Source organism: Aedes albopictus, chromosome 2 (genome assembly GCF_035046485.1).
Source record: "Aedes albopictus strain Foshan chromosome 2, AalbF5, whole genome shotgun sequence".
Classification (NCBI taxonomy): domain Eukaryota; kingdom Metazoa; phylum Arthropoda; class Insecta; order Diptera; family Culicidae; genus Aedes; species Aedes albopictus.
This window is the reverse complement of record NC_085137.1, coordinates 504,096,738-504,118,446: the sequence shown is the minus strand read 5'-3', so window position 1 is coordinate 504,118,446 and position 21,709 is coordinate 504,096,738. Positions and strand designations below refer to the sequence as shown.

Here is a 21,709-nt window from a genome sequence, read left to right as displayed (position 1 = left end):
TAAGAAAGTGAGAGATTGGGGTATAAACAGAGTCACCATAGGTAGGATCTTATATGACATCTGGGATCTTTGTGGACCTATACATTCCTTCATGAACTATTAACTACGCTAACGCTAACGCTAACGCTATTCATCCCTTCATGAACTATTACGAACCGTTATCGACATACACAAGCACTTGCCATGATTGTAGATATGATGGCTAATATTCCATAGCGTTCTTGGTTGATCTGTACTGTCCATTCAGCTCAATACAGTACCTTATTCACTGGTAAGAAACGTTGGGTCTGTGCTTTGCTAGTTTTGCTGTTAGATCCTGATACCTACGATTCATTAAGTTTATTGACGGCCTTGAACATTCGCGTAAATCAAAATGTTGAGTCATCAGATGTTAATTTGTGAAGTTTTATTTTACCATGCTTTTAGTGTTTAATTTTATTTTCATAATTAATTGGAACGCCACGACAGAGGAGAAGAAGATAAAACTGTAATTTGCTGTAAATGATGCATATACTCATTTTCTCACAATAATGTTTGTTCTAAAAATAGATCAAGGGGTAATCATGCAGACTGCTTTTGAACCCTGCTGGACCGGAAAAAAATCATGAAGTCATTCTGCCGCTCAATAGATATTGATTAATTTCCCCCAAGGCACCGTTGCCAACGAGTCTTTTGAACCGATATGGTACCGAATAAAATGTACGATGAAATGGCAGGCACCAGAACGCCTGCCAGAGCATCTTGCAGCTCATTGTCGTCATCGTCGCCATTCCCACCAGCCATCCGCCATCCGGCAAAACGGCAAACGAGACCGATAATAAAGGACCAGCATTCCATTCCGAATTCCGAAATACCTCAAACTACCGACTTCAATTCCGTTGGTGCGTATTTACCGCCACCGTGGTGGTACTGGTGCTGCTGGTATGAAGCTGAAGAATAAATGCGCACATACAAAGTTGAACTGCACGCGATTATAGACCGATATGGAAGTTCTGGAAGACTCCAGTAAATACGTTGAATTGATGATATTACTTTAGCCAAATGACAAAAAAAAAACAATGTAAAAAAGTCGAATGAGACTTTTTGCAGGGATTGAACTTACGATTGCTTATCTGCTAGACCAGTGCTTTCCCAACTGAACCATGGAGATCTTTTCCGCAAATTTGTCTTTCAATTTGTCAATCACACAGTACCTTGTGCATTCTGACTAAGTGTTTTCGAATATTTTTCGAAACGTACTAAATTTTTGGTATAATATCAGTACATAGCAATATAGACTTGTCCTAAGATGTACCTTCTTTTTCTGAACTAGTCTATAGACTAGTAGGTACTCCTCCAGCACCAGCAGAATCCAATCGATGTCCTTTAAAACATGTTCTTTTTCTCGGGACTATCCCCTCTCTTTCAGACGCATCGGATGAGCCCAAGATGATGCACTACAAGAAGGGTAAGAACGTCGAGGAGGAGCTCACCAAGGAGCAGATTCCAATCGAATGCCTGCCGGGTCAGTTTCTGTGGATGCACGTGAAGGGTAGCTCGCACATCTTCAACCTGGTGAACTACGCCAAGAAGGCGCTGGAATCCGGCGAGCAGCGGGCCGTGGTGTGGAGCGGCACTGGCGGCGGAATCGGCAAGACCATCAGCTGCGCCGAGATTATGAAGAAGGACTTTGAACTGAGCCAGGTCACGCGGGTGTGCTACAGGAAGTAAGTGCAGGACGGACGAGCAACGCACAATTATGAACTTTTCTAATCTATAACTATCGTTCCGTTTTCCCAGAGTCGAAGAATACTGGGACCCCCAGCAGGAGGGCCTGGAGCAAATCGTGGCCACCCGGAACATACCCAGCATCCACATTCTGATGTCGTTGGACGAAATCGATCCGAAAACGCCCGGTTATCAGCACTCCAAAACGCGGACCACATTCTGGCTGGAATCGGACCCTGCTGCCAAGGGTGGTCCTCGAAAGGGCGGCAACTTTTTCACCGGGCCGCAGTTGAAGAAGAAACCGAATCGAAACTACGGTGACGATAAGGGTGGATCGAGTGCTAACGGGGCTGGTGGTGGAGGAAGAGGTGACGGTGGGGCAGGTGGGAAGAAGGGTAAGAATAAGAACAAAGGGGGAAAGGCAATGGAGGGAAAGGAAAAAAGTGACAAGGAACAGCAAAAGAGCGAGGCGAGTGGGAGCGGTGAAAATAAAGCCAAGAAGACTAAAAACAATGAAAATAAGCAGAAAACTAGAGAAGGTGAAAAGCCAAAGTCGGGGAAATCTGCGAATGATAGTCAACCTATGGAGTTAGGTGAGTAGAACGTAGAATTCAGCGTTCAATAAATGTGTAGTTTATGAAAAATAATCGAAGCTGGTAAATTTTAGAGAAATGCCATTTACTTGGTTCAACGTTCAATCCATGATAACACTCAGTTAACTGTTTGCCGCCATAACACTCGGTTTGCAGCTGCAACTCTCCAACGTCGAATACGCCCAACGCTAATCAGATCACACTCCAACTTGTCCGATCATAGAGATCCAAGCAGCAGAAGCAAATATATAGTGTTTTGAACCTCGCTCCCTTACGAGCGTGTAGTGCAAACTTGAAACTGGGAGAATTTGTGAAGGATCCCCTGGAGAAATAACAGAAACATCCCTGGAGGAATGATTGTAAGAATTTCTGATGAAATATCTGAGTAAATTCCTGAAAAAAATACTGCTGTAAGCATTCCCGAATCCCTGGAAAAGTTCTTGGAGAAATTTCAAGAGAAATTTTTGGAGAAATCTCCACACAAATTTTGGAAGGATTCTCTGGTAAAATCACTGATGGAATTCTAGGATAATTCCTAAAACAAACTTTGAAGGAGACCCTTAAGGCATTCCAAGGAAAATTTATGAAGAAATCCCTTGATAAATTTAAGGAAGAATCCCTGAAGGACTTTCGAATGGAAAACCCTGAAAACATTCCTGAAAAAACTCCTAGAAGAATTCCTGGAGGAGTTCCTAAGCAAATCCATGAATAACTTCTTGAAGGATTTCATGGAACAAAAAAAAAAAGAATCTTAGAATATTGAACGAGCCGGGACTCGTAATTGCCGGAATTCAAGGTGTTTCTTCCCGTTCGTGACACGAACGGCGCACAGGAACCACAGAACACAATGTTGCCCCAAGTCACGGTCACTAGTTCTTCTCCTTCTTCACCGAAGGCAGAATGATCACACAAGCACCAAAGACGTTCAACGATATCACCGATCACACCAGAAGAGGAATTAACGGTGGAAATCTCCCCCACGCACTTCACACGAATCTTAGGCAATAATCTTTAAATTGCTCTCTGGCCACCAACGTATATGTGCCGCATTCGGATACACCAGAAATTCTATCAATTCTTCTGTGTTAACCACTTTATTGCACACGACCGGTCAATGGAATAGGATAGAGTTCACACAATAGACGAACGACCGTATAGCTTCCGCTTGCTATCGAGGTGTATTTCAAACTCAAAACGTTGTGTGCTGCGCACAGTGGTCAGCTAGATGATTTCTCATGAGATTGACTTCTCTCGCCACATAAACGAATGGGGGAGTTTGATAGTTTTGTTAGACTGGTTCAAATTATCTTAAAATTAGGATTAGTTTATATGTACATTATTTACAAAACGAATTCATTTGATGTTTTCTCAACTTATGGTCGGTGGATACCGAACAAATATCTTTTTGGAAGAACCGCAGGACGAAATTCTTAAGGAATTCCTTTGCAGGAGCTGCAGGAGTCATTCCAGAATGAATCCATGTATGAGCTTTTAAACTATTTCTTGGAGAAAGGATGACTTCTTGGAGAATTTTGTGGCTCCTTTGTGCATCCCTCTAAAGCTATCTTGAAGAATTCCTGTAGAAATCGTTGGAGAAATTTCTCTAGAAATCCTTGAAGTAATGCAAAAAAAGTCCTCAGGTATTCCTGGAGGCATCCCTGGAGAAAATTTTGGGTGCATCCCTGGAAAAGATGATGGAAAGATTTCTGAAATTTCTGAGGATCCCTGAACACATTTTTGAAAAGATCCCCACAGGAACTTCTGAAAGAATCATTTGAGGAATTCCTGTAGCAATCGCTGGAAGAATAAATCAATTATTGTCTGTAGAATTTCCTGAAGGAATTCTTGGATTTATGATGAAATCCATGAAGGAATGCCTTGAAGATTCCCTGGTGAAATTCCTGGCGAGAAAGAATCCCAGGAGGAGTTTCTGGAGAAATTCCTCGAAGAGTTCCTTGGAATTCTTGGAGATATCCCTGGAGGAATTTCTGATGAAATAACTGGAGGATTTCCTGAAGGAATTCCTGGAAAAATTCCTAGATGAATTCCTGAAGCAACCTCTGAAATCTCTGGACAAATTCCTGGAGGAATTTTCGGAATAATTCTTGGAGGAATTCCGGGAAGAATCTGTAGGAATTCCTAGACGAGTTCCTAATGAAATTTCTTGAGGAATTCCTGGTTGAATTCCTCGCGGAATCGCTGAAGCAACTCCTGGTGAAGGAAATCCTGGATAAATTCCTGAAGGAATTTCTGGAGGAATCTCTTGAGGGATTCTTTAAAGAATCACTGGAGCAACTCCACGAGGAATCCCGGGAAGAATTCATGGGAGAATCCCTGGAACAATTCCTGGAGCAATTTCTGGAGGAGTTCCTGGAGGAACTCTTAGACGAATCTCTAGAGAAAACCTAGAATCCCTGGAGCAATTCCTTGGTGAATCCTGAATGAAGAGTTCCTGGAGGAATCTTTAGAGGAATTCCTGGAGGAATCCCTGGAGGATTTGTTGGAGGAATCCCTGATGGAATTCCTGGAGGAATCCATAGATTCTTGGCGGAATTCTTGGAGGAATTCCCGGAGAAAAACCTGAAGGAACTTATTGAAGAATCACTGGAGCATCTCCGGCAAAAATATCTGGAAGTATCCCTGGAGTGGAGATATTCCGAATCCGGTGAGGAATTCCTGGAGGAATCTCCAGAGGAACTCCTGAAGAAATATCTAGAGAATTTCTGTAGAAATCTTCCTAGAAGAATCTCTAGAGGAATTCCTAGAGGAATCTTTGCAGGAATTCCTGGAGGAACTCCTAGAAGAATCTCTAAAGGAATCTTTGCAGGAATTCCTGGAGGATTTCTTGGAGGAATCCCTGGAGGAGTCTGAAGGAATTCCTTGAGGAGTTCTTGAAGGAATTTCCGGAGAAAAACATGGAGGAATTTATTGAAGAATCACTGGAACATATCTGGAAAGAATATCTGGAAGTATCCCTGGAGTGAAGATAACCTAGAGGAATCCGGTGAGGAATTCCTGGAGTAATCTCTGGAGCAGTTCCTGAAGGAATCTTCAGAATTTAGAATTTCTGGAGAAATCTCTAGAGGAACTCCTAGAAGAATCTCTGGAGAAATTCCTGGAGGAATCTTTGCAGGAATTTCCAGAGGAGTCCCTAGAGGAATTTTTGGAAGAATCCCAGGAGGAATTCCTGGTGGAATCTTTGGAGGAATCCCAGTAGGAGTTTCTGAAGAAATTTCAGAAAGAAATTGCAGAAGAAAACTTGGAAAAATCCTGAAGAAATTCTAAGCAGAGTTCGTTGAGGATCTTCTGGAGCAATACCATGTAGCAGTTCTTAAAGGAATTCCAGGAGAATTTCAGAAGAAACCCAAGCATGAATCCCAAAAGCAATCCTAAGCAGATAAATTCTTAAGGAAATCCATTAACAATTAACAAATATCGATAAATATTCAAAAATTAGGTGCCGAAAACCGCTAAAAGTGATCAATCTCACCCGAAATCACGGTTCTAGTGAAAATTCGTGATCTTTGAGTTACTACGCTGTATAGCACAGTTTCGAGTTCGAAAGGAATCGCTCAAGAAACTTCTTGAGTGATTCCTGGCAGAAACTTTCTTCGGTGACTGCCATTTGAACTGTCATTTCTTTGCTACTGCGTACTGCGATCGAAGAATAACCGGTTTCTTGAGCGATTCAGGCAAGGAATTTTCCATGCATCAAGATAGGCTGAGAAATTCCTTCTGATCTGCAAACAGCGCTTATAGCAGCATATGGTTCTAGAAAGGCCTTTTCTACCAGCATGTGTGAGGTATGCACTTCAACAAAGCAAGCCCCATTTGATTTGACGTACTAGGATTCGGAATAAAGCGACGCTTGATCATTTCTTGAGCGATTCCTTGCCTGAATTTGCCATGCATCATGATAGGCCAAGAAATTTCTTGCGAGCTGCGTACTACCCAATATCCGAAAAAATTGACATGCTGTTTTTGTATTCCATGAATAAAAATCACCTGCGATCCACTCATGAATTATACCAGCGGATGATCTTAGATAAATTTCGGCAATATAACTTGCAGAATAACCATCTGCTTATTGATATTAAAGCAGCGTACGATTCAGTGAAAAGAAATGAGCTTTGACAGATAATGTCAGAATCAAGGTACTTACCTTAGTGTTTACAGGTGTCTATCTCGTTTGTGACCTTGGATGGATTTAAGCATGATGATGCTCTTTCACTGCACTCAGTGATGGAAAACAGTGAGGAATGCAACTGAGCAGACACAAACGCAAAGCTATCCTACTCGTGAACAACAGAAGCCAGAATATATTCGCACTTCCTTCACTCGCGAGCTAACGAAGCTGGTCGCACTCGTGATTGATTCGCGAAGCAACTCTGAACATTTTTCAATTTTGTGAAAAAATGAATTTACACGGCTGACAGATTTACTTTTCAGGAACAATTAAGCACAAAACACTACTATCTGATGGCTAATTACTTGTTTTGCAATTAAAATCGCACTAAAATGCAATTCCCGCATCTCCACTTGTCCTTCGCGAACAAAAATTCATGAGTGTTTTTGTTTTTGTTTTGCTTCATACTCGTGAAGCAAGCGGGTGCGAATAAACTCACACACGGCTTACTCTCGTCACCGTGAGTAAACCGTTTGTTGGTTTTACACTCGCGAGTTGATTCACGATGAGAGTGTTTCCATCTATGACTGCACTTTTACTTGCACTCGAAGGAGCGATTAGGAGGTGTGGCGTGCAGACGAATAGCACTATCATCACACGGTCACACATGCCCATCGGCTTTGTGAACGATATTAATCTCATCGGCATCGAACGTAGGATAGTGGAGGAAGCTTATCTTCCTCTGAAAAGAGAAAGAGAGGGAGACAGCGATAATAGGCTTGACGATTAACTCTTCCAAGGCGAAGTATATGATAGCGGGTAGAGACAGAGGCAAGCCTAGTGGTGTTAGTGCTGAGATAGTGATTGATTGATTGATGGGGATGTGTTTGAGATTGTTCAAGAATTTGTTTATCTTGAAACACTTGTGACTGTAGCGTCCAGATATACATCTGCTTCAGATCTGTGGAATTTAGCATATTTTCTGAGTTACTTAACTCTATCAATATCAACTGTGACATGTATCCAGCTTTCCACGCTCGCCATAATGGTGGATGCTATAAAACATTTTGACAATATCTGTGCCCCAGTTAACGCTAGTTAACGCAACGACTTATTTCATTCATAGCAACCATTGATAAACAAATTTTTCTCTTGTCAACGGAAAACAAATCAGGCAAAAGTTGCGGTATCAGAGTCAAAGATGATTATTCAGTTTTCAATTGGTTTGTAAACATATTTTTTTCTTCTTGCCTGAAAACTGGATAAAGGAACAGCTTCTAATCATTTCTGGTTGGGCTCTCTTAGTCCGGAATCCAGAGGGGCACCGGTCAAACCTCAGGCTGCTGCGGCATCCGGCGGAGTGAGCTCGAAAGGTTGTCGGAAGGTCTCTTTCATCCTCGAGTCAGGGTTATTTAGAGACTTTGTGGGGAAGATTACGGACGTTATTATTGGCTAGTTTGGGTGTTATGATATGAAGTTTATATTTAATTACGAAATGCAAAATGACGGATACGGGAGGGTTGGGGGTGTGTTGGGCAAGCAGATCGGCGCGAGACTGGGCCTTAGCTGAAGCCGATTGATTGTCTCCCAGCAACAGCGTGGTTTGGCGGTTCCAGAGATGTTGTAGGCTGTGAGTACTTGGCCTTCGCAGCAGTAGAGCGGTATCCCAGCAACATTAGTGGGTTTTGGGATCCACATCGAAATTGCGAGCACAGCATCAACAACGAGATGCTGGCAGGCGGTCATCCGTTCATCCGTTCTACGGCAACCTCTATTACACTGAACAGTCTTGCGTCTTTCGTCACTCTGCTTGCTCACCGATAGCATTTCAATATGCGATCGGTTGAAGCACAAAGGTAGACATTAGACTTAAAAGTATTGTAGTCGTCATTCCGTATACGTGTCGCGTGTCACAGTCATGTATTTTTTTTAAGTTAATAAAGTTACTTTTCAATTTGTTTCGTTTACATTTGAAGTTATCATTACACTGCCATGTGTCTCGGTCACTTCGAACTCTAGGATGTAACAGGTTCCCATCATGGCACTCCTTCAGCGGTTGCCCTCGTTGACCTATGTTTCGGCTCTGGCGCCGTTCTTCTTGGCTGGTCACGAACAATGTGATATCACATTGGGCCACGAACTGTTGATCGGGATAGAACTCCTTGCCCTCGTGATCAAGTCTACGGCAATCGCTATTATCGGCTTCTCACCGCCAGCCACTCTAGCCGACCCCCTTCGGCAGCCACCTTCACTGGCCTACATTTTGGTCTCCTTGACTGGCTACAATCCTCGTCGGCATTGCCAATCAACCTCGAAAACCATCATCAGTCTGTGCTTGCGATAGCCTTCACCGTCAGCATCTATTACTGGTCCTTCTCGTCACTGACAACGCCCGCACATCCTCAGGTCGGTATCCATCGTCAGCCCAGTAATCGGCCCTCCTCGCCGAAGCAATGCCAATGTCGTTGAAATCGCCACGCCGTCCACTCCTCCCACTCCGCCGGATGCCGCTTGTTAGACCAGCAGCCTGGAGGTTTGACCGGTTGCTCCTCTGGGTTCCGGTGCCTTCCTCGAGAGCTAAGAGAGCCCAACCAGAAATGGTTAGAAGCTGATATGTTCATTGGTTCAGTTTTCAGGCTAGAAGAAAAATATATGTTTAAAAACTGATTAAAAACTGAATAATTTTGTTTGACTCTGATACCGCAACCACAGACAAACAGACGTAACACTCTTCAAAACTGCTTGGCGCATGCATTTAACGATCAATTCAAATTTCATTTGATTTACGCGATCCTTCCACCAGATGCGCTAGTGTTCGATCGCTTTGACGTTTGCCAGTGTACACGTTGCTGAATGATGCAATTGAAAATTACAGGCGATTTGTGTAGTAGTGTGCGTGTTAGCAAACGTCAAATCGAAATCCATCATGGCCGACAGTGTCTCGCGCGGTTATACCAACAGGTGGCAGTGTGCTCATGAAAATGACAACGGGCAAAATTTTTTGATGAATTTCCTTTAAGAGTTACGTCTGTTTGTCTGTGCCGCAACTTTTTCCTGATTCGTTTTCCGTTGACAACAGAAAAATAATGTTTATCAATGGTTGCTATGGATGAAATAAGTCGTTGCGTTAACTGGGGCACAGATATTGTCAAAATGTTTTATAGCATCCGCCATTATGGCGAGCGTGGAAAGCTGGATACACCTGTACGAATACCCCTATATAAACCCTGTAATAAAGACATGCATCGAGTTGTAGTTTGAACAATAAACTAATACGCATGCTGTGTTACTCTTGTATCAAGAAGTCCCCTCAACAGTGAAACATAATAGTGGTACGAGGATAAAGCAGAACAGACAATCGGTTTGGAAGTGCTATTGTGTATAGTATACGGAATTGGGCTGTATCTGATAGCGTTCGAAGTGTTGACTGCTTTGTGTAGGAATTCTACAGTAAAACGCTCTTCAGTTCAGTTTATTAGTTGTTGCTGTGATCGGTCGTGTGGTGCTGTTTAAAGTGATTGCAGAAAGCCTTGAAGCGATTGGGGTCTTGGCGTAAGTATCGCAAGGCGGCTCAAAGAAGGAAAAGGCTGTAAGATGGTATTTAGTTGTGTGATCTGGTGAAGTGAAAAGTAAGCGCGGAATTGAGTGCCGGTCGATTTGCGACGCTATCCGCCATCTCACTACTGTTCTTGGCTGCGCTTTTGTAGCGCCATCTTTGTATGTTGAGGTTTGAGAAAGTTTTGAGAAGGTTAAATTGTAGCTTATTGAAGGCCGCCTTGTTGGTGCTTAAAGGTGTTTTAGAAATACCTGTTAAACAGCGAAATCCATTTGAAAATTTAAATAAGTGTGGGGAAAATACCTGTGGTGTGAGCATATCTACGAATCCTATTTCGGTAATTAAATAGAAGCTGAGGTCTGTGTGTGACATCCCTATGTGTGTGAACATCTTTGGACGCCTCGTTGGACACCATTTAATCGCCAAGTAAAAAGGTGCAATGGCGTTGATTGGATCCATTGACCCCGACGTTCCAAGTCCGTCTATTACAAATTACGTTGAAATGGCTGAGCATTTTTTATCATCAAACAATATTAGGCCAACGGCTCAAATCTTGAATTTGTTGGAAAAGATTATGTAACAGTTTTAGTCAATGAAAAAACTGCTCAAAAAGCTCAAGTAGCTCAAGAGACTACTAAGGATTTATATCTACAACAAATAATGTTTTTTTTTATTAAAAACGGGTGACCTGAGCGAATCGATAAATGCTTTAGGGACATATACTCCCAGCATCATGATTTGGAGGAGGTGGATCATTGTTTACTTTATCATGATCGGGCGGTAACACCAGGATCGTTGCAAAGAAAGCTGCTAAAACTCCTTCATGCCGCAATCATGCGGGGATAGTAAAGATGAGGCAGCAAGCCAGGAAGCATGTCTATTGGTTCGGTATAAATGATGATGTGGAATCGTATGTGAAACATTGTGATATTTGTATGGAAATGGTAGTTGTTTTTGAAAAGCAATTTCTCATGGACTCCAACAAATAAGGTCTTTGGTAAAATTCATGCTGATTTTTTCTATTTTGAAAAACAAACTTTCTTGTTGATCGTTGACAGCCATTCTAAATGGATGGAAATTGATTGGATGAGGTTTGGATCACATGCAGGAAAGGTTATAAAATAATCATTTCTTTCTTTGCCAGGTTCGGCTTACAAGTTGTGATCGACAATGGGCCACCATTTAAATCAAAACAGTTTGAGGATTTTTTTGAGAGGCAAGGTATTCAGGTATTGAAAAGTGTTAGATAGCAACCGAACGCTATTGGGTAGCAACGTAGAATAACAAATTGTAGTAGGCTATGATTAGATGTTTAAATAAAATCTTCACTTCCACTGTTACCATTAACCGAAACAGACGTGTTAATAACTCAATAGGTTATGGGCCCAGGACAGAAAGGAAGGAGTTGAAAAGTAATTAAATTTTTCGGAAGCAACGAAGTTCATCAAGATGACGGAGGACAAGCTTTGGTTGTTCGATGGATCCAACTTTGGCAATTGGAAGTTCCGGATCGAAGTTCTACTCGAAGACAAGAACATGCTGGATTGCTTGACGAAGGCCATCGACGAGGAGGAGTATTCGAGGGATCTGGCGACCGACTCTGCTGAGGTACGTGCCGAGAAGAAGAAATTGCTCGAAGCTCGATGGGCCCTGGATCGGAAGTGCAAGAACCTGCTGATTCATCGGATTGCGGAAGACCAATTGGAGTACGTGAAGGATAAGAAGACGGCCAAAGATGTCTGGGACGCCCTCCGGAACGCTTTCGAACGTGTGGGAATCGCTGGCAAGTTAATCCTCAAGAAAAGGTTTCAAGAACTGAAATTGCCTGAAGGTGGCGATGTGAAGCAATTTTTGCTGCGGTTCGAGAAGATTCTGCGTGAGCTCAGGGCGGTTGAAGTCAATCTGCAGGAAGAAGACGTCGTGTGTCAGTTGCTGCTGGCACTTCCGAAGTCCTACGAAGCGCTCATCACTGCTCTGGAGACGATCCAACCCCAACAGCTAACTCTGGAGTACGTGAAAAAGCGGCTTCTGGATGAACAAGTGAAGAGAGCGAATTCAAGCCATGATGATGAAGCTGGACACGTGAGCGATGCGGCGTTTGCAGGTAAAAAGACGGGACTGAAGTGCTACGGTTGCGGTAAGTTTGGACACAAGCGAGCGGAGTGTCCGGACAATTTTTCACCAAACGAGTCTGGTCGTCAAGGCAACCGTCAAAGCGGAGGAAAATCGTATCGGAAGTCAAAATTTCGAGCAAACGTTGCCGAGGAAACGGAGTTGGCTTTCGTCGCTACCACGGCGGACTGTTTGTCTACGGTTACCAGGACAACGGCGGATATGAGTGTCGACTGGTAGCTTGACTCTGGAGCCACCGACCATATGGTTAGAAGCAAGGCGTTCTTCGAGGAGCTACACCCGTTGGCGAAAAAGGTGCGTATATCAGTAGCCAAATCTGGTCAAGCGATTACAGCGGAATATGCGGGGACGGTGAAAGTGAACATGATCGTCGGTGACCAGACGCTCCCGGCGGTGGTTGAAGAAGTTTTGTACGTCCCGGAACTGGAGTGCAACTTGTTCTCCGTGCGACGAGTTGAAGACAACGACATGGCTGTGAACATTTCCAATGGCAATGTGGCGATTTTGAAGAATGGACGTGTGGTTGCCACTGGCCAGCGGACCGGCCAGCTGTACAGGATGAATATTGAGCTGCGTGAGAGTGGAGGTGCATCTTCCGAGCCAGGTGCGATGGCTGCAAAGCAAGATTTGTACGATTTGTGGCACCGGCGGTTTGGCCACCTGGGAGAAGCAAGCATGAAGACTCTTTGGAAGCACGGTATGGTAGAGACAGCAGCGAGGATTTCCGATTGGCCCGGTCGGTGCATATGCGAGGTGTGTATTCAAGCGAAGCAAACCAGGCAACCGTTCGATGATGTTGCTGAGCGGCGCCCAACACGGCCGTTAGAGGTGGTGCATTCGGATGTCTGTGGACCATTCAAACCGAGTACCTGGGACAACAAGCGTTACTTCGTGACGTTCATAGATGGCTTCAGTCACTTCACGGTGGTCTACCTTCTACGAAGCAAGGATGAGGTAAGTGAGAAGTTTCAGGAATACTATGCTCGGGTCACAGCGTTCTTCGGGTCCAAGGTGTCCCGGTTGAGGTGCGACAACGGCGGGGAGTACATCGGAGATTCATTTCGCAAGTTCTGCCGCAGTAAAGGCATCAGCATCGAGACAACCGTTCCATATAGCCCCCAGCAGAACGGTGTTGCGGAACGGATGAACCGCACGCTGCTGGAGAAGTCCCGGTCGATGTTACAGGATGCTGGTTTGCCCAAATCCATGTGGGGCGAGGCGGTGGTTACTGCTGCATATGTTACCAATCGAAGTCCGACATCAGCTCTAAAAGAAAAGAAAACACCATTTGAAGCATGGTATGGAAAGAAGCCCAACATTGATAAGATGCGGATCTTTGGATCGATGGCGTACACATGGATACCAAAGGAGAAGCGAGACAAGTTGGATGCGCGATCGGAGAAGAACATCATGGTCGGCTACACTACAAATGGATATCGAATATGGGATTCGCGCAAGAGGAAGATATTCGTTTCGAGAGATGTGATATTCGACGAGAAGAGGCGTGGTGCTGAGGAACAGAAGGTGTCCAGCCGGACGCTGTGCCGAAGCTATGCGGAGTCGGAAGCTTCAGAAGACCATGCGGTACTGGAACCGCACTCCGAACCTGAGGAGCCTGTTAATGCGATCGATTATCAATCTGAAGAAGAACGAGACGAATTTGAAGATTACCTAACATCCGATGACGACAAGCCTGTTGATGACGATGAAACCGGCGCGCTCCCTTCGCAACCAGAACGTGTCAACTGCCCCGCAGAAGTGGTCACGAGGCGCAGCGAACGGGAGCGCAGACTCCCCGGTAAGTTTTTAGATTATATTACCGGCTCAAGGGCAACTACTGCTGCTGAATGTTTCTCAGGTGTTTCCAATGACCACGACTCGACGAGGGCGTTTGCGCTGAATGCTGAATCGTTCGTAGAGAACCTGCCGACAACGATTGAAGGGCTACGGCAGCGAGACGACTGGAACCATTGGAAGACAGCCATCGAGAGTGAGCTGGAGTCACTGCGTAAAAACGAGACCTGGGAACTCGTTCCGAAGCCGCACGGGAAGAACATCGTCGACTGTCGATGGGTGTTCAAAATCAAGAACGACGAGGCTGGGAATGTCGACCGTTACAAGGCCCGCCTGGTCGCCAAGGGCTATTCCCAGAGGAAAGGATTCGATTACGACGAGACCTACGCACCAGTAGCAAGAGGAACCACGGTGCGTGTGCTACTGGCTGTAGCAAATCAAATGGGGTATCATATCCATCAAATGGATGTGAAAACCGCATTCCTAAACGGACAGTTGAAGGAGGAAATCTTCATGCGGCAACCCGAAGGACTCAAGCAAGCTGATCCCGATCTTGTCTGCAAACTGAAGAAATCCCTGTATGGATTGAAGCAGGCCCCACGAAGCTGGAATTCAGAATTTCATCAGTTCGTTCTACAGCTTGGATTCCAACGTTCGCAGTTAGATAGCTGCCTCTACTGGTGGCGAAAGGGGAACGATGTAGTCTATCTTCTCCTGTATGTTGATGACATCATCCTGACGTCAAGCCGTATGGAATTGATTGCTGAAATGAAGAAGAAACTATCATCAAGATTTGAAATGACCGATGTTGGAGAGTTTAAGATGTTTTTGGGCCTGAAAATAGACCGAGACGAAGCGCGAGGATTGTTGAAGATAAGCCAGCCCAAATACGTCGGCGACCTGCTGCAACGGTTTGGCATGAGAGAGTGCAAACCAACAACTACACCATTGGAACCAAATCTAAAATTGGAACGGCGTAAAGATGAACCGATGACGGCTCAACCGTATCGTGAATTGATTGGGTGTTTGACGTACCTAGCACTCTCATCAAGACCCGACATCAGTGCAGCTGTGAACTTTTTCAGCAAATTCCAGTCAGCACCCACGGACGTACACTGGAGTCACCTCAAGCGCATTCTTCGCTACCTGAAAGGAACCGTGAATCATGGACTGGTTTTCCGGAGACGAGAAGACTCGCAACCGCTAGAGGGCTATGCCGATGCTGATTGGGGAAACGATTCGGATGACCGCAAGTCGATCTCAGGAAACGTCTTCAAAGTTTTTGGTGGAACAGTTTCATGGACGACTCGGAAGCAGAGTACAGTTGCACTTTCTTCGACGGAGGCGGAATATGTTTCGCTGAGTAATGCAGTTTGCGAAGCAATCTGGCTACGGAATCTTGTTTTGGAGTTTGGAGTCAAGTTACTGCAGCCCGTACCGCTTTTCGAAGACAACCAGTCTTGCATTTGTATAGCTGAGGAACCACGTGACCACCGAAGGATGAAGCATGTTGACATACGCTACAATTTCATCCGCGAAAAACTGCAAGCAGGACTGTTCAAGATTCGCTACATCCCAACAAATCAGCAGTTGGCAGATCTGTTCACCAAAGGACTACCACGTGGACAATTCGAGACGCTTAGGAACAAATTAGGACTATTCGGTTGAGCGGGGATGTTAGATAGCAACCGAACGCTATTGGGTAGCAACGTAGAATAACAAATTGTAGTAGGCTATGATTAGATGTTTAAATAAAATCTTCACTTCCACTGTTACCATTAACCGAAACAGACGTGTTAATAACTCAATAAAAAGTCCTCCTTACCACCCTCAAAGAAATGGCCAAGCCGAGCGTCTGGTAAGGGTGGCGAAAGAAATCTTGAAAAAGTTCTTATGGATAGTGAATTTAGACGCCTGGATTTACAGGACCGATTGAATTATTTTCTATTCCATTACCGAAATAGCTGCCTGACGTCAACAGGAGAATATCCTTCGGAAAAGGTTTAAGGATACAACCCCGAACATTGATAGATTTAGTAAATCCCAATAATCGATTTCAACATCAGTCGACTGAGAGACCAATATCCACTGAATTAGACCCAATTGAGCCTTTGATTGAGCATGATAACACAGATCCTTTTACAAAGTTGGTAATCGGGGACAAGGTATATTATAGGAATTTTAGGGATAATTGTAGGAAATTGATAATGTTATTCTAAAATAATGAGTAGATGATTTACTTCGGTGTCCCGAGACATGTGCTCGTTGTTAGGGGCAACGAGAAGAAACGGTCATAGTAGTCGGGGACCGACTTGGAAGGGAGAATTGACTGAGACGTGGTGATATAAAGACGCTGTTTCAGAGCGCAAGAAATTGAAGAATTAGATTTTCCGTTCATCATCTGATCGTGGTTTATTGAATCCAGGATTGAATCTTACTTTGGATTCGAGCAAGACCCTACAACCTGGCGACGAGGATAAACTTAGGTATGCTTAAAAAAACATGAAGCTGAAAAGCGAAAAAAATGCCTGGGCTGGGAGAGTCCACTGAAAGAAGTTGCTTAAATGCGTTGTAATAACTGAAAATGTTCAGTAAACCCCGGACCGGGAGGGTCCACTTTGAGGAAATGCTTAAATGCGGTTACAAAACTGAAGGAATTCAGTAAATCCCGGACCGGGAGCGTCCACTATGAGAAGTTGCTTAAATGCGTTGTCAAAGTCCCAGGCTGGGAGAGTCCACTGTGATAATTCGCTTAAATGCGGTGTAATTACTGAAGGAATTCAGTAAAACCCGGACCGGGAGGGTCCACTATGTGAGAAAATGCTTAAATGCGATGCCATGACCAAAAGAGGCAGTACAACCCGGACCGGGAGGGTCCACTAAAGTTGAAAAAAAAAATGCATGCTGGCAGCGCCTGGGCTGGGAGAGTCCACTTACTTGGAGGCTAAAAGAAAACGGACCGGGAGGATCCACTGATTTGCTGCATGTTGGCAGAGCCTAAACTGGGAGAGTTTGCCTAAAATAATTGTTGTACTGAATTATGTTGCATTTGAAGCATAATTGTCCAGAACTGGGAGAGTTAAAAAAAATGGAAGTAGAAGAAAAAAGTGTCTTGTTTTGACAATTGAAGTGGTAAAGTATGTTGCCCAGTGTTGCCACATTTTTATCTGTACCGAAGGCTCAAAAATCTTATTTATCTGTACCAGACATTCGAAAAATCTGTAACCAAAATCTGTACCAAATTTGTACCACATTTGATTTAAAATCGCTTAAAATACACAAAAAAAGAGCATTACATTCAGTCTAAACTATGAAAAACACTGAATTTGAGTATACTGTTAACAATTTCTGAACTTTAAAAACAAAAATATCAGTATTAAAAATGTTTTTAATAATTTTAATGTATTTTTCTCAAATTCAAAAAATCTGTACCATTCTGTGCCTTTTGCTGAAAATCTGTAATCTGTACCGTACAGAATCTGTACCAAAAAGTTGAAAAAAATCTGTACTTTTACAGAATAATCTGTACCTGTGGCAACACTGATGTTGCCTAGGATACCATTGTACTACGTGCCTACTGTGATGGAATTCAAAGCTCATATTCAAATGTGATCTAATGCGCTGTAGGTATTTATGAGTGATTCTGGAATATGCAGACTGATATTGGTTGGTAATGTTAAGTTAGTCAGCACTCGTGGGGTGTTGTTCGCGATTCGCGCAAATGGGAAAGATTTGAATTTTAATTATTATAGCATCCAAGGGCTATATGCTGGCGATATAGCATAAGCTGCTGCCATCCCCACTCGGTCTCTGTCAGTAATAGGACTAACAGAACAAAGAAGAAGAAGAAGAAGAAGAAGAAGAAGGGCTATATGCGATCTTCACAACATATGGATTCTAGGATGAGCTGAAACAATCAAAGTGGTAAGATTACAGAGCTGAACGTTATACCAACAATCAATATGCAACTCACAATTCGCCCGTGGCTCCAGTTTCGTCATATTTCAGCGACCCCAATCCCCCAGTACGTAATTTACGAATGCACCTTAGGAGGCGGCGCTTTTGACGCTTTCAACTGTTAATCATTTTTTCCTTTGTTTATACATAATGTCATACACAACAAGTGTGGAGCCTCGTAGCCGTGTGGTTACGGTCACCAAGCTTCAAACCACACCTTGGGCGAGGGTTCGATTCCCGCTCCGGGCGATGAAACTTTTCGTGAGAATAGTTTTTTTTTCGTATTCCATGCTTCGTGTAATCGTTCGTAAAGTTTCATTCTGTCTGCTCCGCCGCCGGCTGAAGACGATGTCTGTGTGTTTTAAATTAATTTTATGAATTTACTGAATAAAGTAATGAACAAACATCGGAAGAAATATTGCAGAAATATATATATGAAAATCCGTCACAGGATCAGTCGAGGTCTTCCTTGAAGGTTTTGTCGGCATTTTTGTTTATTTTTTATGTCAAGAACTGCTCTAAGTGGCAAATGTTGGCATACGCGAAGATTAAGGTTTCACGGTGCCGCTGGAACTCAAGCTTGGCAGTTATACGAGAACAGTTTATCACTTCGAGCTAAACCGCAGGGAGTTTGCCACATAGGCGGCCAGCTCTTCTGTCACATGAACCTCGAGAGTCGTTCCTATCACATCTCTCTGGACACCAGCCAAGATCTGGGCACAATGATCATCCCTTTTTATTTGCTGCTGGTCCACTCCGGCCATCAGTACCTGACAGCCGTCCAGCTGCATACCAGAAGGCAGAAAAGTACACGCTGCTTCCCATCTATTTTTTTTTCTTAGGGATAAACAAACAAGCAAATCTCGTTTTCTTGGTTACGATTTCTGGAATAAGTTTGCTTTGATAGAAAAGTGAAAAAGGGCGGCGAATTGAAAATTTAACGCGCCGCTTCAAGCGAAATGCCGAGCAGGCGAAAATACTGGGGGAGCGAATGGCGTCACAAATCGAAATGAATTTGTTCCTGACCTTAATATCTTAGTGTTAAATCTATGGTTATACCGCAGAGTTCTACTTACAGCTTTAACATCGGACGCTGGACTGAAGTATGACAATTTCATTCGAAAAAAAAAACTGCTACATACATGAACAAAGGCAATTCGGGGAACACAGTGATTAAAACGAAAGTGGAAATGGAATTAATAAAGAAAACAATAAAATGTTACATATAAAATATAAATACAGATTTTCTCAACGAGGAGTGCATTGTAACGCGAATAGAAAGGAGTATCGGATGAATTAGGGCAGCAATGTAGAAACAATGTAAGTTACCTCAAACTAGCAACATGGGCAAACCAGAGCAACAGTATAAAGAAGTTTGTGAAATAGGGTAGACTCGCGGAGAAAATGACCAACGCTACACAACTGTAGATAGGTCGCACTTGAAATAAAGAACAAACAATCAGAAAAAGATTTTGTGACGAAGCGTTTTACAATAAATACTTTATTTTACACTTATGGAATAAAAAAGCAAAAGAAGGATTGTAGGAAATTGATAATGTTATTCTAAAATAATGAGTAGATGATTTACTTCGGTGTCCCGAGACATGTGCTCGTTGTTAGGGGCAACGAGAAGAAACGGTCATAGTAGTCGGGGACCGACTTGGAAGGGAGAATTGACTGAGACGTGGTGATATAAAGACGCTGTTTCAGAGCGCAAGAAATTGAAGAATTAGATTTTCCGTTCATCATCTGATCGTGGTTTATTGAATCCAGGATTGAATCTTACTTTGGATTCGAGCAAGACCCTACAATAATGAGTGTCAGCCATATAGCCGAGGCGGTAAACGCACGGGTATTCAGCATGACCATGCTGAGGGTGACGGGTTCGATTCCCGGTCGGTCCAGGATCTTTTCGTAAAGGAAATTTCCTTGACTTCCTTGGGTATAGAGTATCTTCGTGCCTGCCACACGATATAAGCATGCAAAATGGTCATTGGCAGAGGAAGCTCTCAGTTAATAACTGTGGAAGTGCTCATAGAACACTAAGCTGAGAAGCAGGCTTTGTCCCAATGAGGACGTTACGCCAACAAGAGAGAGAGAGAGTGTCAGCCATGAATTGAAGCAAAATTTATTAAAATATTTTCTAAAAATATGTTTCAGATCGCGATCGGATCTCACCCAGTTTCGGTCCACAAGGGGCAACTGAGGGTGCCTGTACGAAATACCTTTACACTTATGACACACATGTGATACAAGAATCACTGTACAATTGCGCTTGAAATGAGTGCCATACTGAAAATTTCAAGTCAGTTCAGTCAGTATTGTTGAAATTTTCTTGACACTGCGTACCGTTGTACAGGAATCACACTCGTATCACATGTCTGTCTGGTGTATTATATAAATCCTGTAATAAAGACATGCATCGAATTGTAGTTTGAACAAGGTAGGTAAACTAATACGCGTGCTGTGTTACTTATGTATCAAGAAGTCCCCTCAACAGTGAAACATAATATGTAGTGACATGTGACAATGACGTTTCTCGTGAAGTGAAAAGGCGTATTGCAGCTGCAAATAGGGCCTTTTACGGATTATGTAACAAGCTGAGGTCCCGTAACTTGCAAACGCAAACGAAATTCGCTCTATACAGGGTGTTAGGTTCCCGAGTGCAAACTTTTTAAAGGGTGATAGAGGACCATAAATGGAGAAAAAAATTGTTCTACGCATATGGTCAAATCTCAACCGTTACGTAGTTATTGAACTTCCCATGTTTATGACACTTATTGCCTTAACTGGCAATAACTTGAAAATGGTCAAACTTGTGGAAGTTTTTTTACCCTTATTCGAAAGATTATTGAATTTTCTAACAAATGGCATCTTTGAATCGATTGGTTTAGTTAAATAACTAAGTTTTCTAGAGCGAAATGGCTAAAAATAGTGTATTTTTATTGGTTGTTGTCAATTATCTTTGAAACATGCGTAATAAATAAAAATTCTTTCTTTTGCAAAGTTGTGGCCCCTGTTACACTCTACAATTCGTTCTTTGACACCAAACTTCTAGCTCTTATCGTTTTCTTGCAATTTTGATTTAAATGTGCGGCACAATGCGCAAAAAAGTGCTTTCCATGACAGTTGCAAATTTATGATCTGAAATGCGGTGTTAAAATCGAAATTGCAACAAAACGATAAGAGATAGAAGTTTGGTGTCAAAGAACGAATTGTAGAATGTAACAGGAGCCACAACTTTGCAAAAGAAAGAATTTTTATTTATTACGCATGTTTCAAAGATAATTGACAACAACTAATAAAAATACACTATTTTTAGCCATTTTGCTCTAGAAAACTTAGTTTTTTAACTAAACCAATCGATTCAAAGATGCCATTTGTTAGAAAATTCAATAATCTTTCGAATAAGGGTAAAAAAACTTCGATAAGTTTGACCATTTTCAAGTTATTGCCAGTTAAGGCAATAAGAGTCATAAACATGGGAAGTTCAATAACTACGTAATGATTGAGATTTGACCATATGCGTAGAACAATTTTTTTCTCCATTTATGGTCCTCTAACACCCTTTAAAAAGTTTGCACTCAGGAACCTAACACCCTGTATAAGACGCTGATTCTTGCCCTCTACGGTCACGAGGCGTGAACGTTAAAGGAGGTAGACCGAAAAGCTTTCGGAGATTTTTGAGCGCACAGTGCTGCGGATAATTCTCGGTGGGAAACAATAAAATGGAGTGCGGTGCAGACGCATGAATTACGAGTTGTAAGGTACCCCGGGGCAAGTGAGAATCGGGGGCAAGTGAGACCTATAGCTAGTATTTTTATAATTATTTATTTTTAAGAC

At 43.0% G+C, this 21,709-nt stretch overlaps 2 protein-coding genes across 4 annotated transcripts in view; both read left to right on the top strand.

Moving 5' to 3' along the window:
* The window catches only part of LOC134288726 (ribonuclease P protein subunit p25-like protein), a 47,912-nt gene extending 45,558 nt beyond the window's left edge, over positions 1-2,354 (top strand). Inside the window, exons 2-3 of the mRNA XM_062854478.1 lie at positions 1,409-1,706; positions 1,780-2,354. Of these exons, the coding sequence (XP_062710462.1) occupies positions 1,429-1,706; positions 1,780-2,308 (807 nt within the window). The 5' untranslated portion in view covers positions 1,409-1,428 and the 3' untranslated portion in view covers positions 2,309-2,354. The remainder of the gene's footprint in view (positions 1-1,408; positions 1,707-1,779) is intronic.
* The window catches only part of LOC109407819 (ribonuclease P protein subunit p25-like protein), a 606,744-nt gene that overhangs the window by 157,105 nt on the left and 427,930 nt on the right, over positions 1-21,709 (top strand). The window lies entirely within an intron of this gene.